The 25,557-nt window shown below is 65.6% G+C and overlaps 2 protein-coding genes across 5 annotated transcripts in view; one reads left to right on the top strand and one right to left on the bottom strand.

The window, feature by feature from the left end:
- The window catches only part of MYO15B (myosin XVB), a 29,123-nt gene extending 7,352 nt beyond the window's left edge, over window positions 1-21,771 (top strand). The window contains exons 15-64 of the mRNA XM_070060895.1: window positions 675-800; window positions 1,446-1,523; window positions 1,698-1,813; window positions 1,903-1,948; window positions 2,033-2,157; window positions 2,933-3,050; window positions 3,242-3,405; window positions 6,411-6,510; window positions 7,041-7,097; window positions 7,725-7,782; window positions 7,951-8,081; window positions 9,457-9,552; window positions 9,649-9,884; window positions 9,971-10,149; window positions 10,326-10,398; window positions 10,863-11,024; window positions 11,191-11,291; window positions 11,395-11,471; window positions 11,591-11,672; window positions 11,816-11,914; window positions 12,049-12,152; window positions 12,247-12,438; window positions 12,583-12,664; window positions 12,839-12,952; window positions 13,026-13,464; window positions 13,544-13,631; window positions 13,736-13,955; window positions 14,359-14,516; window positions 14,608-14,667; window positions 15,194-15,269; window positions 15,378-15,496; window positions 15,655-15,773; window positions 15,860-16,001; window positions 16,162-16,273; window positions 16,376-16,545; window positions 16,698-16,849; window positions 16,966-17,020; window positions 17,108-17,180; window positions 18,023-18,099; window positions 18,948-19,021; window positions 19,111-19,226; window positions 19,317-19,411; window positions 19,519-19,596; window positions 19,678-19,774; window positions 19,918-20,063; window positions 20,238-20,353; window positions 20,656-20,789; window positions 20,920-21,053; window positions 21,158-21,298; window positions 21,415-21,771. Of these exons, the coding sequence (XP_069916996.1) occupies window positions 675-800; window positions 1,446-1,523; window positions 1,698-1,813; window positions 1,903-1,948; window positions 2,033-2,157; window positions 2,933-3,050; window positions 3,242-3,405; window positions 6,411-6,510; window positions 7,041-7,097; window positions 7,725-7,782; window positions 7,951-8,081; window positions 9,457-9,552; window positions 9,649-9,884; window positions 9,971-10,149; window positions 10,326-10,398; window positions 10,863-11,024; window positions 11,191-11,291; window positions 11,395-11,471; window positions 11,591-11,672; window positions 11,816-11,914; window positions 12,049-12,152; window positions 12,247-12,438; window positions 12,583-12,664; window positions 12,839-12,952; window positions 13,026-13,464; window positions 13,544-13,631; window positions 13,736-13,955; window positions 14,359-14,516; window positions 14,608-14,667; window positions 15,194-15,269; window positions 15,378-15,496; window positions 15,655-15,773; window positions 15,860-16,001; window positions 16,162-16,273; window positions 16,376-16,545; window positions 16,698-16,849; window positions 16,966-17,020; window positions 17,108-17,180; window positions 18,023-18,099; window positions 18,948-19,021; window positions 19,111-19,226; window positions 19,317-19,411; window positions 19,519-19,596; window positions 19,678-19,774; window positions 19,918-20,063; window positions 20,238-20,353; window positions 20,656-20,789; window positions 20,920-21,053; window positions 21,158-21,298; window positions 21,415-21,492 (5,985 nt within the window). The 3' untranslated portion in view covers window positions 21,493-21,771. The remainder of the gene's footprint in view (window positions 1-674; window positions 801-1,445; window positions 1,524-1,697; window positions 1,814-1,902; window positions 1,949-2,032; window positions 2,158-2,932; window positions 3,051-3,241; window positions 3,406-6,410; window positions 6,511-7,040; window positions 7,098-7,724; window positions 7,783-7,950; window positions 8,082-9,456; window positions 9,553-9,648; window positions 9,885-9,970; window positions 10,150-10,325; window positions 10,399-10,862; window positions 11,025-11,190; window positions 11,292-11,394; window positions 11,472-11,590; window positions 11,673-11,815; window positions 11,915-12,048; window positions 12,153-12,246; window positions 12,439-12,582; window positions 12,665-12,838; window positions 12,953-13,025; window positions 13,465-13,543; window positions 13,632-13,735; window positions 13,956-14,358; window positions 14,517-14,607; window positions 14,668-15,193; window positions 15,270-15,377; window positions 15,497-15,654; window positions 15,774-15,859; window positions 16,002-16,161; window positions 16,274-16,375; window positions 16,546-16,697; window positions 16,850-16,965; window positions 17,021-17,107; window positions 17,181-18,022; window positions 18,100-18,947; window positions 19,022-19,110; window positions 19,227-19,316; window positions 19,412-19,518; window positions 19,597-19,677; window positions 19,775-19,917; window positions 20,064-20,237; window positions 20,354-20,655; window positions 20,790-20,919; window positions 21,054-21,157; window positions 21,299-21,414) is intronic.
- A 4-nt stretch (window positions 21,772-21,775) lies between these two features.
- RECQL5 (RecQ like helicase 5) overlaps window positions 21,776-25,557 on the bottom strand; it is a 37,273-nt gene continuing 33,491 nt past the window's right edge. For 2 of the 4 annotated variants that reach the window (XM_008250950.4, XM_070060299.1), the window contains exons 9-19: window positions 25,449-25,548; window positions 25,307-25,343; window positions 25,118-25,176; window positions 24,964-25,037; window positions 24,595-24,688; window positions 24,201-24,335; window positions 23,385-23,911; window positions 23,207-23,282; window positions 22,800-23,024; window positions 22,556-22,625; window positions 21,776-22,478 (exon numbers count right to left, since the gene is read on the bottom strand). In XM_008250950.4, the coding sequence (XP_008249172.2) occupies window positions 22,378-22,478; window positions 22,556-22,625; window positions 22,800-23,024; window positions 23,207-23,282; window positions 23,385-23,911; window positions 24,201-24,335; window positions 24,595-24,688; window positions 24,964-25,037; window positions 25,118-25,176; window positions 25,307-25,343; window positions 25,449-25,548 (1,498 nt within the window). In that variant the 3' untranslated portion in view covers window positions 21,776-22,377. Of the gene's footprint in view, window positions 22,479-22,555; window positions 22,626-22,799; window positions 23,025-23,206; window positions 23,283-23,384; window positions 23,912-24,200; window positions 24,336-24,594; window positions 24,689-24,963; window positions 25,038-25,117; window positions 25,229-25,306; window positions 25,344-25,448; window positions 25,549-25,557 lie in introns of those variants that run through there. The other 2 variants (XM_051838408.2, XM_070060300.1) reach the window with 2 other exon arrangements.

Here is a 25,557-nt window from a genome sequence, read left to right as displayed (position 1 = left end):
TTCTCACTGAGACACTTGCAGTCCCTGGCTCCTAACAGAGCGGGTCAGCTCGTGGAGGACTGCTCTTCCCGGCTCGCCACGTCAAGTGTCGGTAAAACGTGTCACGGGCGTCTTCCAAGTCCCAGGGCCACTTCTGGAATCGCCCAGCAGGTTTTCTAGGGCTCAGTGACATCACTTTAGGCCTGTGGTGTTTGTTTGTTGGTTATTTTTATTTATTTGAAAGGCAGAGAGAAACAGAGAGAGAGACAGAGAGCCTGCTCATTCACTCCCCAGAGGCCTGCTACAGCCAGGGCTGGCACAGGAGAAGCTGGGAGCCAGGAGCTTCTTCCAGGTCTCCCACACGGGTGCAGGGGCCAAGCACTTGGGCATCTTCTGCTGCTCCCAGGCCACAGCAGAGAGCGGGATCAGAAGTGGAGCAGCCGGGACTCGAACCGGCGCCCATATGGGATGCCGATGCTGCAAGTGGCTTAACCCACTATGCCACAGTGCCGGCCCCCAGGGAGCACATCCTTAAGGAGACTCAGACTTATGTGACTGTGCCCATCTGAGGATGAGGTTTGGAGGAGCAACTCCACACACCCCAGGATTCCTGGTGCTGGGGTCGGGGCGGGGGCGCAGTGCGGGCCAGGAGTGGCCTGTGCGAGGGCTTGGGGGCCCCTCTCTCCCTCCCGCAGGCCACGGACCACACCTTCCTCCAGAAGTGCCACTACCACCACAGCAGTCACCCCGGCTACGCCAAGCCCCAGCTGCCTCTGCCCGTCTTCACCGTGCGCCATCACGCCGGGAGTGTCACCTACCAGGTAACTGGCCTCAGGTGGACGCCGGGGTGGGCCCGGGAGGCTGCGTGACCCCGGTGTCCCCTCCTGAGCCGAGTCACCAAGCGAGGGAGAAGGCAGGGGAGGAGAGGCCCCGCCAGCCCACCCAGGTGTGAGCTTGAAGCACTGGTTCTGGCTGAGAATCATGGGACAGCGTCCAGACCAAGAGGCCAGAGCACAGCGCGCCAGCTGCCCCTGAGAACCCGGCAGGTGCCCCGGCCTCCGGGCCTCTGCTGACTCACTGGCGCGAAGCAGGAGCATTCCTGGGGGACCTGGGATGAAGGGAAGGTGGGGGGCGGGCATCTGAGGTGGGGAGAGTCAAGCAGGGCTCCCTGGAGGAGGTGGCAAACTACCCAGGAGTTGCCCAGAAAAGAGACCCGAGGAGTTGGAGAGAAATCAGCAAAAAGATGGAGAAAGCGAAGCGAATGAGGTCGTAAAGCCGGGCAAGAAGAGAGTGTGGCATCGGCCGGGGATGGACGCAGCGCAGCCAAGGCAGCAGCAGAACCGGGGCCGCATACGCCGCCGGGCAGATGTCTAAATCACCCACTGGGGAGGCCGGGTTATGGGACACCGCGCCGGGCCCGCGCCAGCCTTCGTGTGGCTCCCCGCCCTCCCCGTCCGCTCCCACAGGTTCACAAATTTCTACACAGAAACCGGGACCACCTGGACCCGGCCGTGAGGGACGTCCTCGCCCGCAGCCAGCTGCAGGTGCCGGGGCAGCCCCCGGGCCCCACCCGCACACTCCGTGCCCCTTCTCTCCTCCTGTGTACCCCGCAGCCCAGCGGCTGCCGCCCAGGCCCCTGGCACCTCGGGTGGTGGGCTGGCCCCCTGGCTCCTCAGGGCAGTGGGGCGGGGATGGGCTGAGTCCCCTCTCTGCCACAGCTGGTGGGCAGCCTCTTCCAGGAAGCGGAGCCCCAGGCGGAGGGCGGAGCAGGCAAACCCACGCTGGCCTCCCGCTTCCGCCAGTCCCTGGGGACCCTGCTGGCTGAGCTGGGCAGGTGAGAACAGCCCACCCCCACTTCCAGGCGTCTGGGATGGGACGGGGGAGGGGTGGCCTATGCCTAGTGACCCCCACTTCCGCTCACAGGAGCCACATCTATGTCGTCCAGTGCCTCGACCCCAACCCCGGAAAGGTGAGCCCCGCGCATCTGGCCCGTGCCCTCCTGCCCCAGGCCCCCCTCCCCGGCCCCTCCCTGCAGCTCTGTCTTCTGCCACAGATCCCGGGCCTCTTTGATGTGTGCCATGTGGCAGAGCAGCTGCGCCAGGCGGCCGTCCTGGAGGCCGTGGGCACCCGCAGCGCCCACTTCCCCGTGCGGGTGCCCTTCCAGGTCTTCCTGGCCAGGTAGGGCCCGGGCCTGACGGGGAAGGGTCCTGGAGTGAGGGAGGAGCCCCTAGGAGGAGACGGCCCCCAGGCCCAACATCCCCCTCCAACCTTTCCCACTCTGCCCCCTTGCACACACGCCCGCCTAGGGCTGTCAGGACGTGGGGCCACGCCCGCCCTGCAGGCAGGGGGAGCCACCTCTTCTCAGGGCTTAGCCACTCTGGGCTGGCAGCCACCAGGGGCGCAAGGCGCTGGAGCCCCCTTTGCCTGTGATGGTCTTGGCCATGAGCACAGCCTGGCAGAGGGCGGAGCCGGAGGCAGGTGTCGGTGAACCTGATGCCGAGAAGCGCCGCGGGGGGGGGGGGGGAGGCTCTGTCCTCGCCTTCCAGAAACTCACTGACTTAGGGGCCGCCTTCTCCCGGAAGCCCTGAGCCCTGAGGCTGGGGGGAGGGTGTGTGTGTGCTGGGTGGGGGGAGCCGCAGGTGCTGCCCCCCCCCCCCCCCCCCCGCGCTCACCGGGGCTGTTTGCAAATGATCCGCTCTCTGCTGCTCTGTAGTCTCCAGCTTCCTCCCCGGCACACGGGCCAGCCACCGTGCTGGGGGTGCCGGCCTGGGGCTGGGGGCGGGGGAGGAGCCCTGTGCCCTCTCTGTGTCCCCCCCCCCACACCTGAGAGCACACTGCCAGGTCCCAGTGCCGTGCCAGGCTTTGAATGACCCAGAGACTGTGCAGAGCCCGAGGGCACCAGCCAGCAAGTGTGAAAGGAAGTCCTCCCAGTCGCTGGCTGTCCGTGTGGCAGGTTCCGGGCCCTGGGGACCTGGGGGCAGGAGGAAGCCCCTGACCGGGAGAGGTGTGGCACCATCCTGAGCCAGGTGCTGGGGGCCGAGTCCCAGCTCTGTCACCTCGGAACCACCCAGGTGTGTGTGTGTGTGCAGGGGAGGGAGAGGGACAAGCAGGGACAAACCCAGACTCACCGGTCCTCCCTGGGGCTGGGGAGGTGGGCGGCAGGCGCCCGGGCTCCCCTGAAGAGGCCGCTCGCCTGGCGGGAGGTGCTGAGGCCTGAGCGGAGCAGGGCCCCCACGCCTGCCCCCCCTCCCCACCCCCGCAGGTTCTGCTGCAGGAGGAGGGCTGGCAGCTGCTGCAGCGTCTCAGGACCCAGCGGCGCTCCCAGGCCCTGCACGCCCTGCGCCGCAGACTCCGTGCCTGCGTGTCCCGCCAGCGGCTCCGCCTCCTGCTCCGGACGCAGGCTTGCGTGCGTGGGCTCCAGGGCAGGTCTGTGGGCGCTGGCGCCGAGGGCTGAAGTGGGTGGGGTGAGGCCCCTCCTCACGGTGGGGTCCCAAGGCAAGTCCACCCGCCCCTGCGCCGCCCCGTCAGCACTGGCCTCTCCTTGCTGGAAGTCCACCCACACCTGTGCAGCCTGTACTTGCATTCTCCCCTGGCACGGGCAGCTCATTACCTGCAGGGGCCGCTGAACCTAGCCCTAACCTTTGGCTGTTTTTGTATTATTTAAAGATTTATTTATTTGTGAGACAGAGGCAGAGTTACAGAGAGAGACAGGGAGAGAGAGAGAGGGAGAGGTCTTCCATCCTCTGGTTTACTCCTCAAATGGCCACAACGGCCAGAGCTGGGCCTCTCTGAAGCCAGGAGCCAAGAGCTTCCTCCTGGTCTCCCATGTGGGAGCAGGGGCCCAAGCACTTGGGCCATCCTCCACTGCTTTTCCAGGCCACAGCAGACAGCTGGGTTGGAAGTGGAGCAGCCGGACTCCAACCAGTACCCATATGGGAGGCCGGCACTGCGGGCGGTGGCTTTACCCGCTATGCCACAGCACCAGCCCAGGAATGATCTTGTAAAAGCACGAATCAGGTTGTATAAGGCCCTGCCTGCCTCTCGGGCCTTGATGTAGGCCGGATTTTCCACTCTGGCTACTTGAGATTTCTTGGTCCTGAGATGCTACCTCCCCCTTCTCACCTCGTCAGCGCCTCTCCGAGCTCACGGCCTGTCTTCCCTGGGGCACCCAGCTGCTGTGGCTGCCACCTGCTCCGTTCCCCTGGGTGACGCCCTGTTGATGCAGGGTGCTTCGGAGTCAGGCTCAGGTGCTGAACCCGCCCCTGGGGCTCGTGCGGCCAAGACCTGAGTGACGTCAGTGCCAGGGTACAGAGCACCGGGCAGACAGACACTGGCTGCTGCTATTTCGAGTGCTGTCATCACACAGCAAGCTCTGCACCATTGAGCAACAACTCCCGTCCCCTCTCCGCCGTCGCTGGCAACCTCCCATATACTCTCTGCGGTTCTGGATGTATTTACCTCATTATTTTGAAAGGCAGAAGACACAGGGTTCTCCAAGCCGCTGGTCACCTCACCGAATGCCTGCAGAGTCGGGAGCCGGGAGCTCGGTCGGGGTCTCCCGTGTGGGTGGCAGGGACCCAATGACTTGAGCCGTCCCTGCTGCCTCCCAGGATTCCCATTAGCAGGGACTTGGAATCAGGAGTGGAGCCTGGACTCGAACCTGGGCACTGGAATATGCGACGTGGGCTGAACGCCCACCCTTGTCGTAGACATCCTGTGGACATGACTCACGCATTTCCAGTTGCGTCTGGCTTGTTTCACTGAGCGTCAGATTTCAGCCTTCGTCCGCACCGTGGCGTGTGTCGGAATTTCAGAGTTGCCTTCTTTCCGGCTCCGTAGTGTTCCACCGTGGCCAGAGCACGTGTATCGAACCACTCACCATTGATGGACCTTCTTTATGAACCAGGCTGCAGGGAAACGGGGTCTGTCCCAGGATCTATTCCAGTTTTTCTTGTTTTATAGTGTTTATTTATTTGAAAGTCAGCATTACACAGAGAGAGAAGGAGAGGCAGAGAGGGAGAGAGAGACACAGAGAGAGGTCTTCCATCAGCTGGTTCACTCTCCAATTGGCGGCAAAGGCCGGAGCTGTGCCGATCCGAAGCCAGGAGCCAGGAGCTTCTTCCGTATCTCCCCTGTGGGTGCAGGGGCCCAAGGACTTGGGCCGTCTTCTACTGCTTTCCCAGGCCACAGCAGAGAGCTGGATCAGAAGTGGAGCAGCCAGGGCTTGAAGCGGTGCCCATATGGGATACCGGCACTGCAGGCGGCAGCTTTACCCACTACGCCACGGCGCCGGCCCCTCCAGTTTTTCTTTCCGAATCTTTGGGGTCGATTCTTGGGAGTGGAGTGGCCGGGCTGTACCGTAGGTCTGAGTTGAGCAGTTTGAGGGCTCGCCACCCCGTTTCCTGCAACGGCCGCACTGTGTATGTTGTTGCTGCAGTGTGCATGGCCCTAACTTGTCTACGTCCTGGACAATACTTATTTTCTGGTTTTTAAAAGGCAGCAATCCTTGTGGGTGTGAAGTGCTATCTTAGGTTGTTTTTTTTTTTTTTATAATTATTTATTGGAAAGAAAGTTACAGAGAAGGAGAGAAATGTTCCACCCACTAATTCACTCCCCAAATGACTGCAAGCACTGGGGTTGGGTCAGCCCAAAGTCAAGAGCCTGGAACTCCATCCAGGCCTCCCGCTTGGGTGGCAGGGGCCCAGTCACGTCTGCTTTCCCAGGCGCATTAGCAGGGAGCTGGACTGGAAGTGGAGCAGCCGGGGTTTTCAACCAGGGCTTGGCTATGGGATGCCGGCGTCACATCCCATTTCGTAGCGCTAACCAACCTGGCTCACGCTCTCTCCGCTACGTCAGGAAAACCCACTGTGTTTTCTCTGCTTTCACTCCGCAGTCAACACAGACCGCTGCTGGGACCCCGAAAGGAGCGGGGGTTCCCCACAGCAAGCGACCCCTCGGTTCAGTGGTGGACGCCAGCTGGGTGTCCTTGCGTTCAGTTCTGACGCTGTTGGCTGGGGGCAGCCCCGGACCCCGCAGGTCGAGGACGCAGCCCCCACGGCCGCCCGCCCCCAGGTGGCCCTGCCTGTGTTCCCCCCATGCCTCTCTTTGATGCTCCGCCTTTTGAATACATAAGTCGCCCTTTGAAGATAGCAGAAATACCCCAGAATCCTCAGTCCCTCTGTCTGCCCATCCATTTCATCTCATCGCGAGCCGCGTGTTGCAGCCACCGTCAGCCCACAGGTGGCGAGAAGACCCAGCAGGTGACACGGCCAAGCCCAGGCCGCAGCCCCCGCGCCCAGCGGTCGGCCCCTTCGGCCTCTGCAGCTCCTCGGCTTCCCTTCCCGCTGCTTCCTCCAGGCACAGGGCTCTGTGTGGGCTTGGGGTCCCGGGCAGGAGGTGTGAGTTGGGTCCCTCTGCTCCCCCGCCTCCAGGAAGCGCTACCTGCGGCGGCGGGCAGCCCTGGGACGCCTGCACTCCCTCCTGCTGCTGGCGCGGCCCCTGCTCCGGAGACGGAGACGCCAGAGGCTGCAGGTGCAGGGCTGTCGGATGGGCCGCGGGACGGGGCGGGGGTCTCAGGGAAGAGGCCAGGCAGCCTGGGCTGGCCACGATGGCTGCGTCCCCACAGCCGGAGACCTCCAGGGCCTGGCTCCCTCACCAGCCGGAGGAGGCTGCTGCGCCAGGAAGTCACAGTCTCCCCTCGTCCTGCCCTCGCCCCCCAGGCCCGGGGCTCCCTCCCACCCCCTCCAGCCTCCCAGGGCCCCTTCTGCTCTCCCCTCCCTTGCCTGGTGACTCCAATTTGTGGGCCATAAAGCGGCTCAAAGGTCAGTGCCCGTGCACTGCGCCCCTCTCTGCCCCTCCCTGGCTGGACTTTGGGCCCTGGGACCATTCCTTCCTTTCTCCCAGCCCTGGCAGACCGGCAGTGACGCCGGGCGGGCGGCGCGGCCCGGAGCCCCGAGCACACAGGGCGTCTTGGCGCAGGAGGGGCCGAGTGGGCTGGGGAGGAGCCAGGGGAGACTCCCGGTGACTCCCTGGGTGTTAGCTCTTCCTGCCTCTCCCCACAGCTTGGACACTGGAGTGGCCGGCACAGCGGCCAGGACTCTGGGGAAATGCTGAGCGAGGTAGGTGGCCTGGAAGCCGCGGGGGGCGAGGCCAGTGGTCGTTATGAGCCCACTGAGGCTGGCGTGGTCTGGGGGAGTGGGGGCCGCTGTGGGTTCTGGCCGTCACGGCGCCGCTGAGACTGCCTGCCCTTGGACCTCCACGGCTCGGGCCACCCTCTGACAGCTCATGGGGCTCCGCTGGTTTGAGCGTCCCGGATCGGAGCCCTTGGTCTTTTTTTTTTATCTTTCCTCCAGATCTTTTTATTTAATTGAAAGGCAGAGTTATGGGGTTGGGGGAAGGAGAAAAAGAGATCGTCTATCCGCTGGTTCACTCCCCAGATGGCCTCAACAGCCGGGGCTGGGCCAGGCCAAAGCCAGGACCCTGGAACCCCATCTGGGTGTCCCACATGGGCGCGGGGGCCCCAGCACTTGGGCCGTCCTCCACTGCTTCCCCAGGTGCATTAGCAGGGAGCTAGATCGGAAGCAGATGGGACTCCGTGTTGCAAGTGGCAGCTTAACTCACTGTGTCATGGCGGGCCCTGGAGCTCTTGGTCTCCACGGGGATGTGTATCATCCCAGGGCCGAGGGGACACTGGGGCCCTGGGCCCCCTCCCCTCACCCCGGAGTGACTTGTTCTGTCTCTGCCAGGAGCTAGGGCGGCTGGAGATCCCGGCTGAGCTGGCCGCCACCCTGAGGACAGCGAAAGGTGAGTCACGGGTGTCCTCTTGCCTGCCCCCTTCCCCGTGGGGGGGTCTGTCCCGTGGTCCCACTCTCTGATGCTTCTGGCCCCCCAGCTCCCGCCCCACTGCCTGTGAACCAGGGGCGCGGGGTGGAGGTGGGGCGTGACTGGCTGCCTCCCGGTGTTCCCTCCCAGGCCACCTGGCCGGCCTGGCCGGGAGCATCACGGAGTGCCTGCCGCCTGAAGTCCCTGCCCGGCCCCGCCTGGCCCTCCCGCCGGACATCGACCAGTTCCCCTTCTCCAGCTTCATCGCCACCAGTTTTCAGGTGGGTCCCGGCCTCTCCCCGCCGGCCCCGCCCCTCCCAGCCCTTAGCACCTGCCGGGCAGACAGGTGCCCCCTGCCGTCCTCCACCCCGCCTCCTCTCTGGCCGGTCAGTGGCTGGTGGACACGGCTGTATTGCTGGGAACATTCCTGTGAAGCGGAAAAGCTTCAACACCCAGGGTTCTTTCCACCCACAGGGTTTTTTTTTTTTTTTTTCTTCAAGATTTATTTGTTTATTTGAAAGAGTTACACAGAGAGAAGAGGCAGGGGGGCAGTTCTTCCATTCACTGGTTCAGTCCCCAGTTGGCCTCAACTGCCAGAGCTGCGCTGATCCAAAGCCAGGAGCCAGGAGCGTCTTCTGGGTCTCCCACGCGGGTGCAGGGGCCCAAGCACTTGGGCCATCTTCTACTGCCCTCCCAGGCCACAACAGAGAGCTGGATCGGAAGTGGAGCAGCCGGGACTTGAACTGGCGCCCCATGGGATGCTGGCACTGCAGGCGGTGGCTTTTCCTGCTGCGCCACAGCGCCGGCCCCTGGGCACAGGTTTATCTTGCCCGTGGTATTGCCCTTCCACGGAGGTCCTTAAAGAAAGTTTAATGACCAGGGAGCCATCATGCCTGCCCCGTTCAGTATAAACACAGGACGCAGATGGCACACGGAGCAGCTTCTTGATCTTGCTTAAAAATAATGGTTGGGGGCCGGCGCTGTGGTGTAGTGGGTAAAGCTGACCCCTGCAGTGCCGGCATCCTATATGGGTGCTGGATCGAGTCTCAGCTGCTCCACTTCCAATCCAGCTCCCTGCTATGGCCTGGGAAAGTCAGTAGAAGATGGCCCAAGTGCTTGGGCCCCTGCACCCACGTGGGAGACCTGGAAGAAGCTCCTGGCTCTGGGCTTTGGCCTGGCACAGCCCTGGACATTGCGGTCACTTGGGGAGTGAACCAGCGGATGGAAGACCTCTCTCTTTCCCTGTAACTCCGCCTTTCAAATAAATAATAAATCTTAAAAAAAAAAAAAAAAGGAAAGAAGGAGGGAAGGTGAAAAGAGAAAGAAGGAGAATGGAAGGGAAGAAATCAATTTGTTAAAACAAAACAAAACTGGTAGTTGGGGGAGGAGTGCATGGAATGTTCTAGAACGAGTGCACAAAAAGTGGAACCAGAAATAGGAGCTAAAATGGTGTTCTCGCAGGCAGGGTGATGTTAGTTGTGGGGTCATTATCTTCATTATACTGTTCTCAGAGTTCTATCAATTTTCTAATCAAAGAGCTGGGGGCCAGCCGTTCCCCCCAGGATGTGTGCTCTGTAGGGCTCCCCCGGGGACCGTCCTCCCGCCTGTCAGTGCGACGGGACGTGCCCAGGCGCCGTGTCCCCCTCCCTCACGCAGGAGCCGTCCCTGCCCAGCCCAGGGCAGCCACTGGCCAGGCCCCTGACCCGCCTGGATGCTGAGAACTCTGAGCCGGCCCTGGACATCAACAGGGTGGTGAGTGACATGGCGGAGAGGGGACAGGCGGGGCCTGGCCACGTGCGTGCACACGGGAGCCCTGCATCTCCACCCTGGCCTGGCTTTGTGTCACAGATGCTGCGGCTACTGGGGGACGGATCCCTGCCCCCCTGGCAGGAGCAGGCCATGGGCTTGTACCTGGTGCGGCAGGGCCAGCGCTGCCCAGGGCTCCGGGACGAGCTCTTCAGCCAGCTGGTGGCCCAGCTCTGGCACAACCCAGACGAGCAGCAAAGCCAGCGAGGCTGGGCCCTCATGGCTGTCCTGCTCAGTGCCTTCCCCCCGACGCCTGCCCTGCAGAAACCGCTGCTCAAGTAAGGGGGCTGGCGAGTGGGGGCCGGGCCGGGGCAGGGGGAGTCGGGGACCACCGCCTCCACAGCAGCCCGCGCTGTTCCCCCAGGTTCGTGTCTGACCAGGCCCCCCAGGGCATGGCGGCGCTGTGTCAGCACAAGCTCCTGGGGGCCCTGGAGCAGACGCCGCTGGCCCCCGGGGCCGCACGGGCCCATCCCCCTACCCAGCTCGAGTGGACGGCCGGATGGCGGCGGGGCCGCATGGCGCTGGACGTGTTCACCTTCAGTGGTGATGGCCGCCTCCTGCAGAGGCCTCCCCAGACCCGGGGCGCGGCGGGGTGGGGCGCTTCCTCCCGGGACCCCTTCCTGCTGCCCCTCCCCTGGGACCCGGATCTCCCCTCCGCAGCCCTTGGCCATCAGGAAGGGCCCGGCTGACCCTCACTCTCTGCGCCCCCCGCCCCACAGAGGAGAGCTACTCAGCCGAGGTGGAGTCCTGGACCACAGGGGAGCAACTGGCTGGGTGGATCCTGCAGAACAGGTGTGGGGTCGGGGGGGTACGGCCAGACCCCAGCATTGTCCCCCACCCTCGGCTGCCCACAAGGGCCAGGGGCAGGGGAGGTGTGAGGTGAGAGGCCGGGGTCCAGACTGTGATTATAAAGGGGTGTAAGCACCCATGCCCAGATTCCAACTCAGTAGGTCCGCAAATAAGTGGGAGCATTAGAGCCACGAGGTACCCACTGAGGGTGTTCCTGCTGCTGGCGAGCGGGTGCCTGCAACTGGAGGGGCTCCAGGGCACAAGTTTATCTTGCCCGCGGTATTGCCCTTCCACGGAGGTCCTTAAAAATGTTTAATGACCAGGGAGCCATCAAGCCCGCCCCGTTCAGTATAAACACAGGACGCAAGTGGCACACGGAGCAGCTTGGCCCGCCCTCAGTCCCTGTCCCTTCTGGATGGCCATGGGCCTTGCTGACCACCCCTACTGCACACCCCTGTCCCCTGCAGAGGCCTGGAGGCGCCCCCTCGTGGCTGGTCTGTGTCACTGCACTCCGGGGACACCTGGCAGGACCTGGCTGGCTGCGACATTGTGCTGGACCTCATCGGCCAGACCGAGGACCTGGGGGACCCAGCCCAACCCCAAGGCTACCCCATAACCCCCCTTGGCCTGTGAGTTTCTCCCATCCCCCCCCCCGCCCCTGCTGGTGACACCCACAGCCACCCTTCGGTGCTTCCCAGCCCTCCGAGCCGAGCCTCCTCCTGCCCCCTTAGCAGCTTCCACCTTTGGCCTTGGCCTGGACGCCGCCCCCTTAGCCAGACCCACTGTTTCCTGCAGAGCCGAGGACATCCCCCCCGCCCCTGGTGTCCAGGCCCCCACACTGCCCCCAGGCCTCCCTCCAGGTCCAGCTCCAACACTGCCCGGCACGGGACACGCAGGTGAGGCCGACCTGGGCACTCTGGGACTGGCAGAGTGAGGGACATGGGGTGCGGGAAGCCCCTCGCCCAGGCTCTCTCACACAGCCCTCTCCCTGCCCCACAGGGGAGGCCCGGACGCCGGGGAGCCTGGAGGGCTTCCTGGACCACCTCTTTGAGCCGGTCTTCTCCCCGGGAGGCAGCGTGAGTGTCCTGAGTGGCCACCCCGCCCGCATCCTGCCCCTGGCCTGTGCCCCTGGGCCTCTGCTGCCTCTTCCACTGTTCCGGGGCTCGGCTCTGACCTGTGACCCCGGCCCCTGCAGGACCTGGAGCAAGGCTGGGCTCTGAGCGGCCGCATGAAGGGAGGGGGTGGCATCGGGACCCCGCAGCAAGCCTACCCCTTCGGTGAGTGCCAGGCTGATTCTCACACAGGGCCTCCTGGGCATGGCCTGGGACCCGTCGGACAGCTGGGGTCCTACCTGGGGCTGGGAGGGAGGCGGCGTGCGGGCCCAGGCCGGGACTAACCCAGGAGGGCCCTGTTCCCTTAGTGTACCCAGGGGTGGTGCAGATGCCCGGGTACCAGCCGGCCATGATACCTGCACCCTTGTCCATGATGCCAGCGATGGGCACAGTCCCCACCATGCCAGGTATGACTGGGCTGGGGGCACCGGCTCCCTTCTCAGGAGGGAGGGTCCTGCCGGGAGCCCAGAGGGCACAGTGGGCCCAGGGCCTTGAGCTGGGCCGAGGCGCTCACCTGGTCGGCCCACGGGTGCCCTCGCAGCCATGATGGTGCCGCCACAGCCGCAGCCGCTGCTCCCCAGCCTGGACACGAGGCAGCTGGCGCAGCAGCAACAGAACTTCATCAACCAGCAGGCGATGCTCTTGGTGAGGGGCGGGGCCCGCCCGGCTGCCTGGGGGAGCACAGGGCCGGGGCCGGGCCCGCCAGGGCTCTCATCCGGCCGCCGCCCCGCCCCCTCAGGCCCAGCAGATGACCACGCAGGCCATGAGCCTGTCCCTGGAGCAGCAGGCCCAACAGCGCCAGCGCCAGGCGCAGGCCTCCAGGGACGCCGCCCAGGACCCACCCCCCGCCGTCACCCCAAAGCCCAAGAAGCCCCCTACTCCCCGGGTGGAGCCAAAGCGGGATCTGGAGCCCGTGGGCGCCAGCTTGAGGGTAAGAAGCCAAGGCCAGGCAGAGGGGGTGGGGGCAGCAGGTGCCAGGGCTGCAGGGGTGAGAGATACGGGGTGGGGGGCAGGAGTCAGGGAGATGCGGAGTGTGGCGACCCTGCTGTGGGGCTGCTCTCTCTCCGTCTGCCAGGACGAGGACTCGGAAGACTCCCCGGACGGGCCCCTGTACCCCAAGAGCTTCCAGCAGAAGCGGGACTATTTCCAGAAGATGGGTGAGGAGGCGCAGGGTGGCAGCCCACAGGAAACTCAGCTCAGGCCCCTGAGCTGGCTGGGGCGGGGTGTGCCCTGCTCCCCTGAGTCCCTGTGGCCTTTCCAGGACCCCAGACGGGGGACGGGGCAGCTCCCTGGGGGATCGTGGGTGATGGAGTCCATCTGGGCACCTACAGGGCAAGAGCAAATCAGGGTGAAAACCATGAAGCCTCCAGCCAAGATCCGGATCCCACAGCAGGAGGAGGAGGAGGAGGAAGGGGAGGAGGAGAAAGGAGAGGACGTGGGAGCAGGTATGGGGGGGGGAGGCTGAGGCGCCTGTGGCTCTGCAAGGCTGTGTTTAATGGTCTCTCCTTTTCCGGTCAGTGCCGGCCCCTCCTCCTCCCCCAGGAGGGAAGAAGCCCCTGCAACGAGGCAGGGACAAAGCTGCCAATGAGGCCGAGCCAGAGCCGGAGGAGAAGGCGGGGCCGGCCCCCCCTCGTCCCCCAGGAGGGAAGGAGCCCCTGCAACGAGGCAGGGACAAAGCTGCCAACGAGGCCGAGCCAGTGCCGGAGGAGAAGGCGGGGCCGGCCCCCCCTCGTCCCCCAGGAGGGAAGGAGCCCCTGCAACGAGGCAGGGACAAAGCTGCCAACGAGGCCAAGCCAAAGCCGGAGGAGAAGGCGGGGCCGGCCCAGGGCAGGAGGCCCACGGTGCGCAACTTGAACGGCACGTCCCAGCGGCCAGAACCTAGCAGGGAAATCCGCAACATCATCCGGATGTACCAGAGCCGCCCGGGGCCGGTGCCTGTGCCCGTACAGCCATCCAGGTGGGCTCCCTGGTGGAGGCGGCCTCCCTCTGCAGGGAATCACCCCGTGCACCTGGTGACCTCCTCCTTCTCCCGCAAGGACCCCCAAAGCCTTCTGGAAGAAAAACGACCCCAAGGACGAGGCTCTGGCCAAACTGGGGATCAACGGTACCCACTCCCCCCCCTCGGTGAGCACCCCCGTCTGGCCTATCTGGGTGCTGGGCTGCTCTGGGCAGGGCTCACTTGGCTTTGTCCCTAGACTCAGCCTGCACGTCCTCTCTGCACCCCTCAGACGCTGTCCCCCAGCCTAGGGAAGGCGCCCCCACCGGCTGTGGCTCCACGGCCCAAGGATGCCCCCCGGCCCGGGCCCTCCAGCTCCATCCGGGAGAAGCAGGAGCCCCTCCGGGACCTGTTCAGCCATACCCTGCCCGCTGCCCAGGCACTCCCTCCTCCACCGGCACCCCCCTTGCCTCCACCTGTGGACCCCGGGACCCCAGCGGCAGAGCCTCATGGTGAGGACCCCGGCGCCCTGCGTGGTGGGCTTCGCCAGGGCAGCTCTTGGCACCCACGGCTGAAGTCATCCCCACCCGGCCAGCGGCCCCGGCTTCCGGACTTTGAGCCGGGGCTGGGGTGTCCAGCTTCCTCGTTCCTGCCCAGGGCGGGGGCCGGGCACCCCCGGGACCTTTCTGGGACCGAGGAGCTGTCACACACAGGGTGTTGTCCTTGATGCAGCTGTGACAGCTCCGTGGGGAATTTAGTGGCCCTGGTGACGTGGTCAGGATCACCAGGGGCCACTGAGGGCAGGACGTGGAGGCGGGAGCAGGTGCCGTGAGCCAGAGTGAGGTGGCTGGAGGCGGAGTGCGGGGCCTTTTGGGGGGGCTCGTGGGGCTGATGGTCTCCCTCCTGACGGCCCAGTCACCTCGCCTGAGGGCCCGCACCCCTCCCACCCCCGCCCCCGCGACTTGCCGGAGCCCATGAGGGACCAGGGGTTCTCCACCCGGCTGCTGGTGCCTTCCGGCAGCGTGTGCTTCTCCTACGCCAGCGCCCCCTGGAGGCTGTTCCTGCGCAAGGAGGTGGGCGAGAGGATGGGGCCTGGGGGAAGGCAGAGGTAGGCTGGGTGGGGACCCCCTGCTGATCTCAGCCCTGCCTTGTCTCCTGGGCCAGGTGTTTTACCCCCGGGAGGCCTTCAGCCACCCCTACGGCCTCAAACTCCTCTGTGAGCAGGTGAGAGCCTGGCCCACCTGCCGACCTGCGACTCCGGGGCAGGCGGACTGCCCATGGGGCCCTGGCCGCACCCCTGGGCTGGATTAACACCAATGTGTGTGTGTTGGGGGGGGGCGTAGGAGCTTCTTAAATGGTGGTCATCACTTTGCCACCTCTGGGTGTTCCCAGGACTGCACCTCTGTTCCCTAAATCTGCAGTCGCCTCTCCCACCTCCCCCTCCCCCACCGTCCCGTCTTCCAGGGAGGCTTATTTCAGCTGAGCCAACAGCAGCTGAGGTGGGGTCCCTGCGCAGGGAGGCGGCTGGAGCCCAGGGGGAAGGGGGAGAGACAGGAGAGCTGTTTGGGCAGACTCAGCCCTGGGTGTGGGAGCCCTGGGTCTCTCCCTGCCCCACCTGCACCCCCCAGTGGGCCCTGCTCAGACCACCAAGCCCTGGTGAGCCTCTGCAGCCTCTCTGTGCCTGTGCGTGGCTGCCCTGGGGAGACCCTGACCCCAGGACCTGCTGATGACCGCCCGGCTCTGCCCCCAGATCCTGCGGGACACCTTTGCCGAATCCTGCACCCGGATCTCCCAGGAGGAGCGGTCCAAGATGAAGGACCTGCTGGGTACCGGCCTGGGGCAGCAGCTGGGGCTGGGGGTGGGGAGGGCGGCCGTGGGAGCGAACCCTGGGAGCAGGGGACCCTGAGCCTGGCCTGGGCCCCTCCCGCCCTCAGGACACTTGGAGGTGGGTCTGGACTCCCTCAGCACCGCCGAAGACAGCGTCAGGAAGCGCATCGTGGTGGCCGCCCGGGACAACTGGGCCAATTACTTCTCCCGCATCTTCCCCGTCTCGGTCAGTGGGGGTAGGGCGTGGGGTGCAGTCTGGACCGCAGTGTGCACAGGCCTGAGCCCTCTGCCGATGGGCGAGCACCCAGCGCAGCTCCAGGGTGTCTGGGGCCATGGTGGGACTCAGGAGCCTGCCGGTGACCCACTCGTGTCCCCCCACGGCAGGGTGGGAACGGCAGCGACGTGCAGCTGCTGGGTGTGTCCCACCGGGGGCTGAGGCTGCTCAAAGTGACCCAAGGCCCCAGCTTCCACCTGGACCAGCTGAAGACACTCTGCTCCTATAGGTGCGCAGAGCCTGGGCGGGAGTGAGGGGGCGGGGCTGGGCAGGTGGGCCCGGCTGGCCCCCAGCTCACCCGCACCCTGTGCGCAGCTTTGCCGAGGTGCTGGGCGTGGAGTGCCGGGGCGGCTCCAGCCTGGAGCTGTCGCTGAAGAGTGAGCAGCTGGTGCTGCACTCGGCCCGGGCCAAGGCCATCAAGGCCATGGTGGAGCTATTCCTGAGTGAACTCAAGAAGGCAAGCTTGGCCCGCGGGGGGCTGGGCGGGCTCCCCTGCGCCAGCGCTGGATCTGGCTGCTTTCCCTGGGGCTGGGGGTCGTGGCGGGAGCGGGGAGGCCAGCTGTGGGGGCTGGGGGCAGATAGAGTCCCAGGCCCGTCCGCTCCCCCACTGCCCGCAGGACTCTGGCTATGTCGTCGCCCTGCGTAGCTACATCACCGATGACAGCAGCCTGCTCAGCTTCCACCGCGGGGACCTCATCAAGCTGTTGCCGGTGGCCACTCTGGAACCGGGTACCCCCGGGGAGCCGCAGCGGGGCAGGGGGGAGGCACCGCGCGTGGGTGGGCCCCCGGAGGGGCCCGGGGGCTGAGCCTCTGCTCTTGGACTTCTCCCAGGCTGGCAGTTTGGCTCCACCAAGGGCCGCTCTGGGCTTTTCCCTGCTGACCTGGTACAGCCGGCCGCGGCGCCTGACTTCTCCTTCTCGGAGCAGGGGAGCAGCCGCTGGCGCAAGAGCCAGCTGCCGCTGGGGGAGCCGGGGCTGGCGCAGTGGAGCAGGGTCTCGGAGGTGAGGGGGCACCGGCTGTGGCGGGCGGCGCTTGGTCTGCCAGCCTTGCAGGCAGGGGCTGGCCCTGGGCCCCTCGCTGTTGCAGGGGTGAGGGTGGGGCTGGGGCAGGGTCCCTGGGTCTCTGAGTGGCGTCAGATCTCCTGTGCCCCCAGCGCCCTGCACATCGCCGGAGCCAGGCATTCAGCGACGACTCGGAGGCCACCAGCCTGCCCTCCTCTGTGGCCTACTCTTCCCTGTCCGCTGACCCCCACAGCTACACCATGCAGGAATTCGCCCTGCGTTACTTCCGGAAGCCGCAGACCCCGTGAGTGCCCTGGGCCAGCCCCTCTCTGTGCACGGAGGCCTCAGGGCTGTCACCAGCCCGTCCTTGCCCTGGAACAAGGGTGGGAGTCAAACAGGGCCTCCCCTCTGCCCCCACAGGCTGGACCTGACAGGTGAGGGGAAGGCCAGAGCCAGCCTGGTGCAGTACACCAAGGTAAGGGCCAGCGGGGACGAGTCTGGCGGCCGCGTCTGCCCTGCCCGCCCCGGGCCCAGACGCTCAGCCCGGCCTCTTTGGCCGCAGGTGCCCATCCAGGAGTCACTCATCAGCTTTAAGGACGAGGACACGAGCAGGCAAGCCGTGGCAAGCTTCCAGGGTGAGTGGCTGCCGTGTCCCGGGGCTGCCACCGTGTGGGCCACGCTGGCTTCAGGAGGGTGCCTGGCTCCCGGGAGAGGGCGACATCGTCACAGCCGGCGAAGAGCGTTTTCATTAAGGAAAGTGGCCAAGGGCAGGCGACTCCACAGAGCAGCCCCGTGCGCTGTCTCAGCACCTCCGCGTGGGCTTGCACACATGCACGCCCAGGTCTGGTGGAAGGAGCAGCTTCGTCCTGGGAAAGAGGTGGCGGCTTCCAGGAATTAGGGACCCACCCCACTTCTCTCCTTCCACGGTTGTCATGGCAACTGTGAACCACCGTGGTGTCTGGGGGACGATTCTTTATGCTAATGCATTATAATGCGGGCGTGATGAAGAGTGCGGTCAACTTGAGACCAAGTGAGGCACCATCTTGGATCCAGCTGATTGGCACCAATTCCTTGGCTTGCATTTCGTTTTGCTGTCCTACCACCTGGTGGGCGGAGCTGAGTCTCGCCACGTGCCATCTCACTGGGTCCTCAGCCTGGCACACGGCCCCCCTCTCTCCTTGAGCTCTGCCTGGCCCCGCCCCAGTCTGCCAACTCCGTGACGCTCGCTGGGGGTTCCTGTGCCCCCACTTCTCACCCGAGCCGTGGGCTGTGGTGTGTGGGACTGAGAGGTCGTGGGAGGGTCTGGTCCATGCCACGCATCATGTGCTAGTCCCGGGGACTTGATTTCCTTGTCGGTACAGCAGGAGACAGCTGCCATGCCTGGGCCACATGCAGGTGGCGGGCCAGGCCCTGGGTGGCGACAGCTCGGGCTGGGCCAGGCCTGCTGGCAGCTCACTGCGTCTTGTCCTGCCCGCAGCTCTGATGCAGTTTATGGGGGACCAGTCTAAGCGCCGGGGCAAGGACGCGGTGAACCTGCTCTATGAGCTGCTGAAGGTAAAATGTGAGCGCTGTGGGGGCTGGGCAGGTGGGCAGCGGCCACGAGCCCAGAGTGGCTGGCTGGGGTCCCCCTCCCCTGGCCACCTTCAAACGCATCAGAAGCGTTCTCTGAGCACCTACTGCACGCGGGAGGCGTGGTTCTGAACCTAAAGGTGAGGTCTCTGTAGAGCTACCACCTCGTGGGAGGAGGCGGTGGGCAAAGCTGGGGAAGGAGCCGTGTGTGCACGGGACAGGGCGTCCGGGCCGGGGGTGGGGGGCAGGGAGCGGCGTGGTGACAGTCCTGACAAGAGCTGAGGCCGAGTGAGGGGACGGTGGGCCCGGGAGGCAGCAGGCTCCGCAGGCTATTGTGGGGTTTCCGGAGGGAAACCGCTGTAGGCTTTTGGGGAGAGCTTTGGTTTGCGTTTGGCGGGGGTCACCCTGGCTGTCGAGATTCTGGGGGGTTAAGGACAAGGGTCCCAGGTAAGAGACTGCGGGCAGCAGCGGCAGAGGTGAGAAGCGGGAGGGTTCGCTGAGGGGGCAGAGGGGAGGGGTCTGGGCTGGAAGGGGGCCAGGGATCCTCTGAGACCACCACGGGGAGTGTAGACGGAGGCTCAGGATACAGCGCCCCCTAGGGGCCAAGGAGACCCAGTGACAATGACCATGAAGGGTCAGGAAGTGTGTGAAGATGGAGTGACCCGTGGGACAGAGGGTATCAGGCAGAGACTGAGAGGTGGCCGCGGGACGTCCCCTTGGCTGGGCCCCAGCCCGCTGGTGTTAGCAGGATTGCTCCCAACCTCAGATCCCCCGCACCCGCCGGCTCTCGGCCCCAGGCCCGCCCCGTCCACCTGCCCGTCTCATCCCCACAGTTGTCCGGTGAGGAGAACCTCAGGGATGAGATTTACTGCCAGGCCATCAAGCAGGTCACAGGACACCCCCGGCCGTGAGTGGGGACTGGAGGGTGGCGGGGACCTCTGGGGGCAGCACAGCGCCCTAACCGGGCCGGCCTGAGGTCAGGTGTCTGCCCGGCAGGGAGCGCTGCGCGCGAGGCTGGAGCTTCCTCAGCCTCCTCACGGGCTTCTTCCCGCCGTCCACCACGCTGATGCCCTACGTGACCAAGTTCCTGCAGGATTCGGGCCCTGGCCAAGGTGCCTCTGGGGGCAGAGAGCAGGGGAGAGAGCTCAGCGGGCGGGGAGGGACTGGGACAGGCTCCTGACTGCAGCCTTGCTCGCCGGCAGAGCTGGCCCGGAGCAGCCAGAAGAACCTGCAGCGCACAGTCAAATACGGCGGTCGCCGGCGCCTGCCCCCTCCGAGTGAAATGAAGGCTTTCCTGGTACTGGGCGGGCGGAGGGGCCTTCTGGGACTTCCCCGGCAGGGGGGAGTGTGCAGAGCCGGGACCTCTGCCTGCTGGTGGACTGACCCTGCCATCTGCCCCGGCAGAAGGGACAGGTGGCCCGCCTGCTTCTCATTCACCTGCCTGGGAATGTGGATTACAAGACGAACATTGAGACGTTCACGGTGAGTAGGACTGGGGGCCGTGCACGGGCAGAGGCCACCCCTGGCCGCGTGCCCGTTGTCACATGACGCCCGTGTGCGCAGGTGGCAGCGGAAGTGCTGGAGGAGCTGTGCGGGCAGATGGGCATCAGTGACCCCCAGGAACTGCAGGAGTTTGCCCTCTTCCTCATCAAAGGGGAAGGTGAGCCCCGGAGGGAGCAGAGGCTCAGCTGGGTCCGGGGTGCTGGCGTCTCCCCTGCTGGGACCGCTCTCCTGCCGCCCGTGGCGGCAGGGCAGGGCGTGTTCTGAGCAGGGGGCGGCTGTGGACCCCGGCTCCCTGTGCAGGCGAGCTGGTGCGGCCCCTCTGGCCCCACGAGTACCTCAACAGCGTGCTGGTGCACCAGAAAGTGAGCCTGCACAGCCGGCGGCTTGGCTGGGAGACCCCACTGCACTTCGATAACTCCACCTACATCAGCACCCACTTCAGCCAGGTCAGCCCACCCACGCCTGGACTGCTGTGCCCTCGAGTGCCCTACTTCCCGCCTGGGTTACCTCTAAGCCCCCTCCCACGAGGATGTGGGTCTGTGGTAGCTGGAAGGCGGGAGGGGGACGGCAGGACTTTGCTTGCGCCCTGGAGCCGCCAGCTCACGGCCCTCCCTGCTCAGGTGCTGCGGGACTACCTCCAGGGGAAACTGATGGTCAGCGCCCAGGCGGACGCCCAGCTGGCCAGGCTGGCTGCCCTCCAGCACCTTGGCAAGGCTGACAAGAACCCCCCGTCAGAGTGCGTGAGAGCTTGGCCCCTGTACTTCCCATCACTCCTCGCCCCACCTCAGCGCTCGCCCAAACCTGTCCTCCAGCCCATGACGTGCGCGCCTCCATGGTCAAGGCCACTGGTCTTGTACCCTTCCTGACTAACCAGACAGGCTGCCACACTGGGCCGAGGACCTGTCTCCTCCACCCTACCCCAGGCCCCCTCGCTGCACCCCCAGCAGGCAGCAGTCTGGTTATCCGGCACCTGCTGTATGCCCAGCCCTGCACCAGGTCTGTGGTCGTGGGCGGGACTGAGCCCAGCTGTGTGCCCAGGCAGGAACTGCTGACCTACATCCCGAAGCTGCTGCACTGGCAGGTGGACGTGGCCGCTGTGAGGAGTCTGATGGGGCAGGAGCTGCAGAAGCTGCAAGGACACAGCTCGCAAGAAGCCCAGATCAGCTTCATCAGTGGGTCGGGGGCCAGGAGGGCTGGGTGGACGGCAGACTGAGGCGGCTTCCGTTTCCCTTGTCCTGGGGGGCCACAGAGCACAGGTTCCAGGGACCCAGCAAATTCCTGCCTTGTCCTCCCTGTCCCCAGAGGCCACGAGCCAGCTGCCCCTCTTCGGCCACACTGTCTACGTGGTGCAGCGAGTGAGCAACCTGGCCCTCCCCGGACCTGCCCTTCTGGGGCTCAACCGCCAGCACCTCCTCCTGCTGGACCCCGGCTCCCAGGTAGGCAGGGCTTCTGCCCCAGGCGGCCCTCAGGCCATTCCTCTCCACCACCCTGCGGCCCCACCCCAGGGAGCCACGGCCTTCTTTCTATCTGCTGTCCCCAGAAAACGTGTGGCTCCATCGACCTGAAGGACCTGCAGCAGCTGCACCTGCTGAGCCCACTGGAGCCGGGGGGCCCTCCCGGTCTGGAGATCAACTATGGCTCGGCTGACAGCCCTCAGTCCATGTGGCTTGAGCTGCCGCAGGTGAGTGGCCACTGGGGTGCAGCAGGAGCTTGGGCCCACGGGCCGTGCTCAGCAGTGGTGGGGGCGGGGCGGGGGCTGGCCTGGGGGCCCCACACTGACGTGCTTCCTTTGGACAGGCCCAGGAGCTGCTGTACACCATCGTCTTCCTGCTGGACAGCAGCCTGCCCGTGGCCCAGTGGCCAGGTCTCCACTGAGGGTGGGGCGTGGGGAGATGGATTAGAGGCTGTCCGCGGCCCGAGTCCCCCAGGTCATTCTGCTTGGATTTCACACCTGGCTGTGTTCTGGAATCCAGCAGGCCTAAGTGGACACCACTAGGTGGGGGCTGTTAGACAGAGAGGAGCCAGGCTCCCCCAGGGGTGGGCTCCAGGTCTGGGAGATGCCTGCCAGGTCCCAGGCCCCGCCCAGGCCCCCAGGGAGCAGGAGCCCGGGTTTGGGGCACGTGGCTACTGAGGAAATAAAACGCTCGAGGAAAAGGGCTGTGTGCGCGCACGTGTTTACCCAGACACACGCGTGGGACTTTATTCCTCTTGTAAACATCTCGGTGGGGCCTGGCCTTCCTACCAGCAGCGGGGGAGGGAGCAGGGCCGGCTGCTGCCCCCCTTCCCACAAGCTCTGCGCCTGGGGTGAGGCTGGCACCTCAGGGAAGGGGCCTGGCAAGGGCTCCCCCTGAGCAGGCCCCAGCACCCTGGACAGGTGGGCCTCACCCTGGCTTACAGTTCTCTGACAAGAGAGGGAGGGGCCACGCCCCCTCCCACCCAGCGGCAGGCACACCAGCCACCCACCCACCTTCTAGCTTGGGCGTCTGACCAGAGAACCAAGCCCTGGGAGCCAGGAGAGGCGGGGGGGGGGGGGGGGGGGGCGAGACGGGACCACAGGCTTAGGAGGCAGGAAGGTGGGCCGACCCCTGGCCTCTGATCTTGATTTGGGAGGTGTCTGGGGCCATCCCCAAAGCAAGCTGTGGTTAGACAGAGCAAAGACCCTGAGAATGCCCTTGGCACCAGCGAGCCCGCCGGCCTCCCCGCTGGAGAGCAAGGCCAGGCTGGTGTGGGGCAGCGTCTGGGAGGGCAGTCACGGCGGGGTCATCTCTGTGGGTCAAAGAGGCCGTGCCAGTCAGCCTCACTCTCGCACCGGGTCCGGCCGTGGAAGAACTGCTTGATGAGGTTCTGGGCCTCTTCTTTCACTACAGGGGAGGGGTGAGTGTGAGGAGGTGAGGGCCGTCTCCTCCCTGCACACCCCGCCCCCTCCCCCAGCACTGACCGTTCCTTCCGGGAGAGGGCCTCTGAGTCAGGAGGTGGGACAGGTGGCGGGCGAAGCCTTTGAACAGCTCCTGGAGGGCACAGGGAAAGGAGCAGCAGGGGGCAGGGCCCGGCCCTGAGCCAGGGCGAGGCGGACCCCAGGGAGGGCCGAGCCGCTTCTGCCTGCAGGGGCTCACGTTCTGTGTCCCCAGCCCCCACTGCTCCCTGTGCGCCAGGCCTGGCTGGAGCCCGCCCGCTCACCCTACCTTGGATGCAAACTTGCCCTCCTTGTAGAAAGGCGTCAGACACTTGACCACAATGTTCGCAGCTTCCTTCAGGGGGATGCCAGGAGCTGACGGCTGGCTGGGGCCTTGGGCGGTGGGGTTCCGGCTGTCCTGGGCACTGGCCGGGATGCTGCCCTTGGCCTCAGCTGAGACAGAGCGCTTGGCTGAGGGGCACGGCCTCTTCTGAGCCTGGCTCTCTGGGTCATCCTGGGCAGGGACAAATGCAGTCACTCCTGGGCCCTCATCCACTGACCCCACCCTTCCTACTAGACAACTGGGCCTCAGCGGTGGGCTCCCTCATGATGTCCCCTGAAGCCCTGACCATGGCAGCAGCCACAGGTCCCCTCCACAGGCCTCCTCCCTTCCCTGTGCCTCAACCCTGGCAGTACCTGTTGGGGTCTGGGCCGCTTGCCCCGCTGTGTCTCCTCTGGTGGCCCAGGATGGGATGCTGGAGGCCCCTGGCTCCTAAGTGAAGAGCAGGCATCAGAGCTAGGGGTCCCAGCTGCTCCCTGTCCCAGGAGGCCCAGGCGGCATCCCACCGGGTTCCGTGGCTCGCTGTCCCCTTACCCCGGCCCCGCCCCAGGGCACTCCTCAGTCTGGAGAGGGGCAGGCAAACGTCCCTGGGCTCGGGCTCCATCCTCCTCCTCCGCACACTTCTCCGGGGGCGTCTCCTGCACCCCCCCACAGGCGGGGCTGGCATCCTCCGCCCCCGGGGCTGGGCTCCCCGCCCTTTGGCAGAAGAAGCGGGTGATGTCCTGAGAGTCCTTGCGAGCCGCTGCGGCCAGGAGCTGCTGTTTCTTGCTGGCCGACATCTTGGCAACAGACTGGCTCCCTGGGGAGCCTTTTGCCTTCTTCTCGGGGGAGGGCCCCCCACAGTGGGCACCACCTCCAGAGGCCTTTGGTCTGGGCCCAGGGAGGGGCTCACTGCAGCCCTCGTCCTGGAGAGCACAGGGCTGGCTGGGGGGCTCCTGCTCCTCTCTCTGCACGGGCTGGGGGGCTCCGTCCTGGGGCTGAGTCTTCCCCATCAGCTCAGTGGCCGTCTGGAAGAGGCAGGAGCCCTTGGGGAAACCAGCTCCCACCCGCTTGGCTTTGAGCTGTGAGGAAGAAAGAAGGTTGAGACTTCCAGCCCCGCGTGGGGACACCGGCCGGCTGCTCGTGCCGTGGCTGCTCGGGGCTGGGGCTTGCAGGAACGTGGGAGGTGAGAGGACGCCCCTCGGGGGCAGGCTGAAGGGGCCGGAGGCCTCAGGCCACAGAGACAGGGCAGGCAAGCAGAGAAGCTCCAGGGCCTGCCCAGGGCGCCCCAGGGCCAGGGCCGTGCCCTACCGGAGGGCGAGTGCAGCTTCTCCCAGACCTAGGTTCGGAAGGACGCCCAGAGCCGCTCACCGAGTACACCTGGGAGGCCGGAGGAATGTCATACTCGCTGGGCTCTGAGGGCTCGGCCTGGGCACTGCGCTTCTTGGCTCCGCCTCCTGTGTCATAGAGCTGCCCATCCTTGGAGGCTTTGTGGATCTCGGCTACCTGGCAGGAACAGGCAGGGACACAGGGAGGGCGTGCGGCTCGCAGCTCCTCTCGACAGCCGCACTCGGGCCTCCTCTCCTTTGTGTAAGAGGGGCACTGGGAGCGTTCTGTCCTCAGGGGTTGGCCAGAAACAGCCAGCGCCGAGAGCAGGCTCTACCCCGTAAGTGGCTCCAGGGGCCAGGCGGCTGGCAGAGCCCTGGGGTGGGGGGGCTGCCCTTTCCTATCCTGAGCCCCCGCCTCTCCCCTGCACAGGGCCCACCTTCTTCAGCACACTGGCCTTGTACAGGTTGGCCATCTTGGCGTTTCGGAACATCTCGTGTTCCAGCTCCACAGCCTTGGCCAGAAGGCTGGCTCTGTGGGGAGGAAGGAACACAGGCAATAGGCGGGCTGGGGGCCCTTGGGGATGGCTTCAGGGCCCAGGGATTCTGACACCTGGGGCTTTCCATCCTCCAACAGCCAGGCCTGCGCCCCGCGTGCCCCAGAGTAGGAGGGGTCATAATCTAGGGAGGGGCTGCCCGCTCAGGGGCCGCGGGGCTTCCTGCCATCTCCAACGAACAAGAGCTTGGAGAAGCCTCCCCAGCCTGGGCAGATGCCTCTAGGCCCAGCCCCGGGATCTCAGGACACTCACCCATCAGAGGTCCCTGTGGCCTGGCGGTTACTACTCAGAGCCTCCTCCAGAAGCCCCAGGCAGTGCTCACGGGCCTGCACAGCAGAGAGGAGTGGGTCACACAGCCACCGTGCTGGGCCGGGGTCCTGGCAGGTGAGCAGCTGCCCCTCCTTACCTTCACAGTGAGCCTGGGGATCTTCCTGCTAGAAGCCTCTTCCAGCGGACAGTCTTCATCTGGGGGAAGAGGGAGTCCACCCGCTGGACCTCCTGCTGGCTGTGGAGTCGCCTGTGCCCCCAGGAAGGCAACCTCTATCCATGCCCCCAGAAGCAGCCCCCCAGCCCCTGGGAGCATGTCCGTACTGACCTGGGGGCACAAACTCTTCTGTCTTGGGGTCTTTGCCCTGGAAGGTGACATGAAGGCCCGTGAGGCTCCCAGCTCTGCTGGAAGGCACTGAGGGTGTGGGCGGGGGAACCACCTGGTCCAGCTAAGTCCCACGCCCCTTCACCTTACGCAGGTTCATCTGCTTCTGATAGAAGAGATTCCATTCCCGCTTGTGGGCCTCGTCTTTGGCCTCGTCCCCGCTGCCTCCAGAACCCTCGTCGTACCTAGGGGAC

Source organism: Oryctolagus cuniculus, chromosome 17 (assembly GCF_964237555.1).
Source record: "Oryctolagus cuniculus chromosome 17, mOryCun1.1, whole genome shotgun sequence".
NCBI classification, from domain to species: domain Eukaryota; kingdom Metazoa; phylum Chordata; class Mammalia; order Lagomorpha; family Leporidae; genus Oryctolagus; species Oryctolagus cuniculus.
Note: the sequence above shows the minus strand (reverse complement) of the source record. Positions and strands in the feature narration are given on the sequence as shown.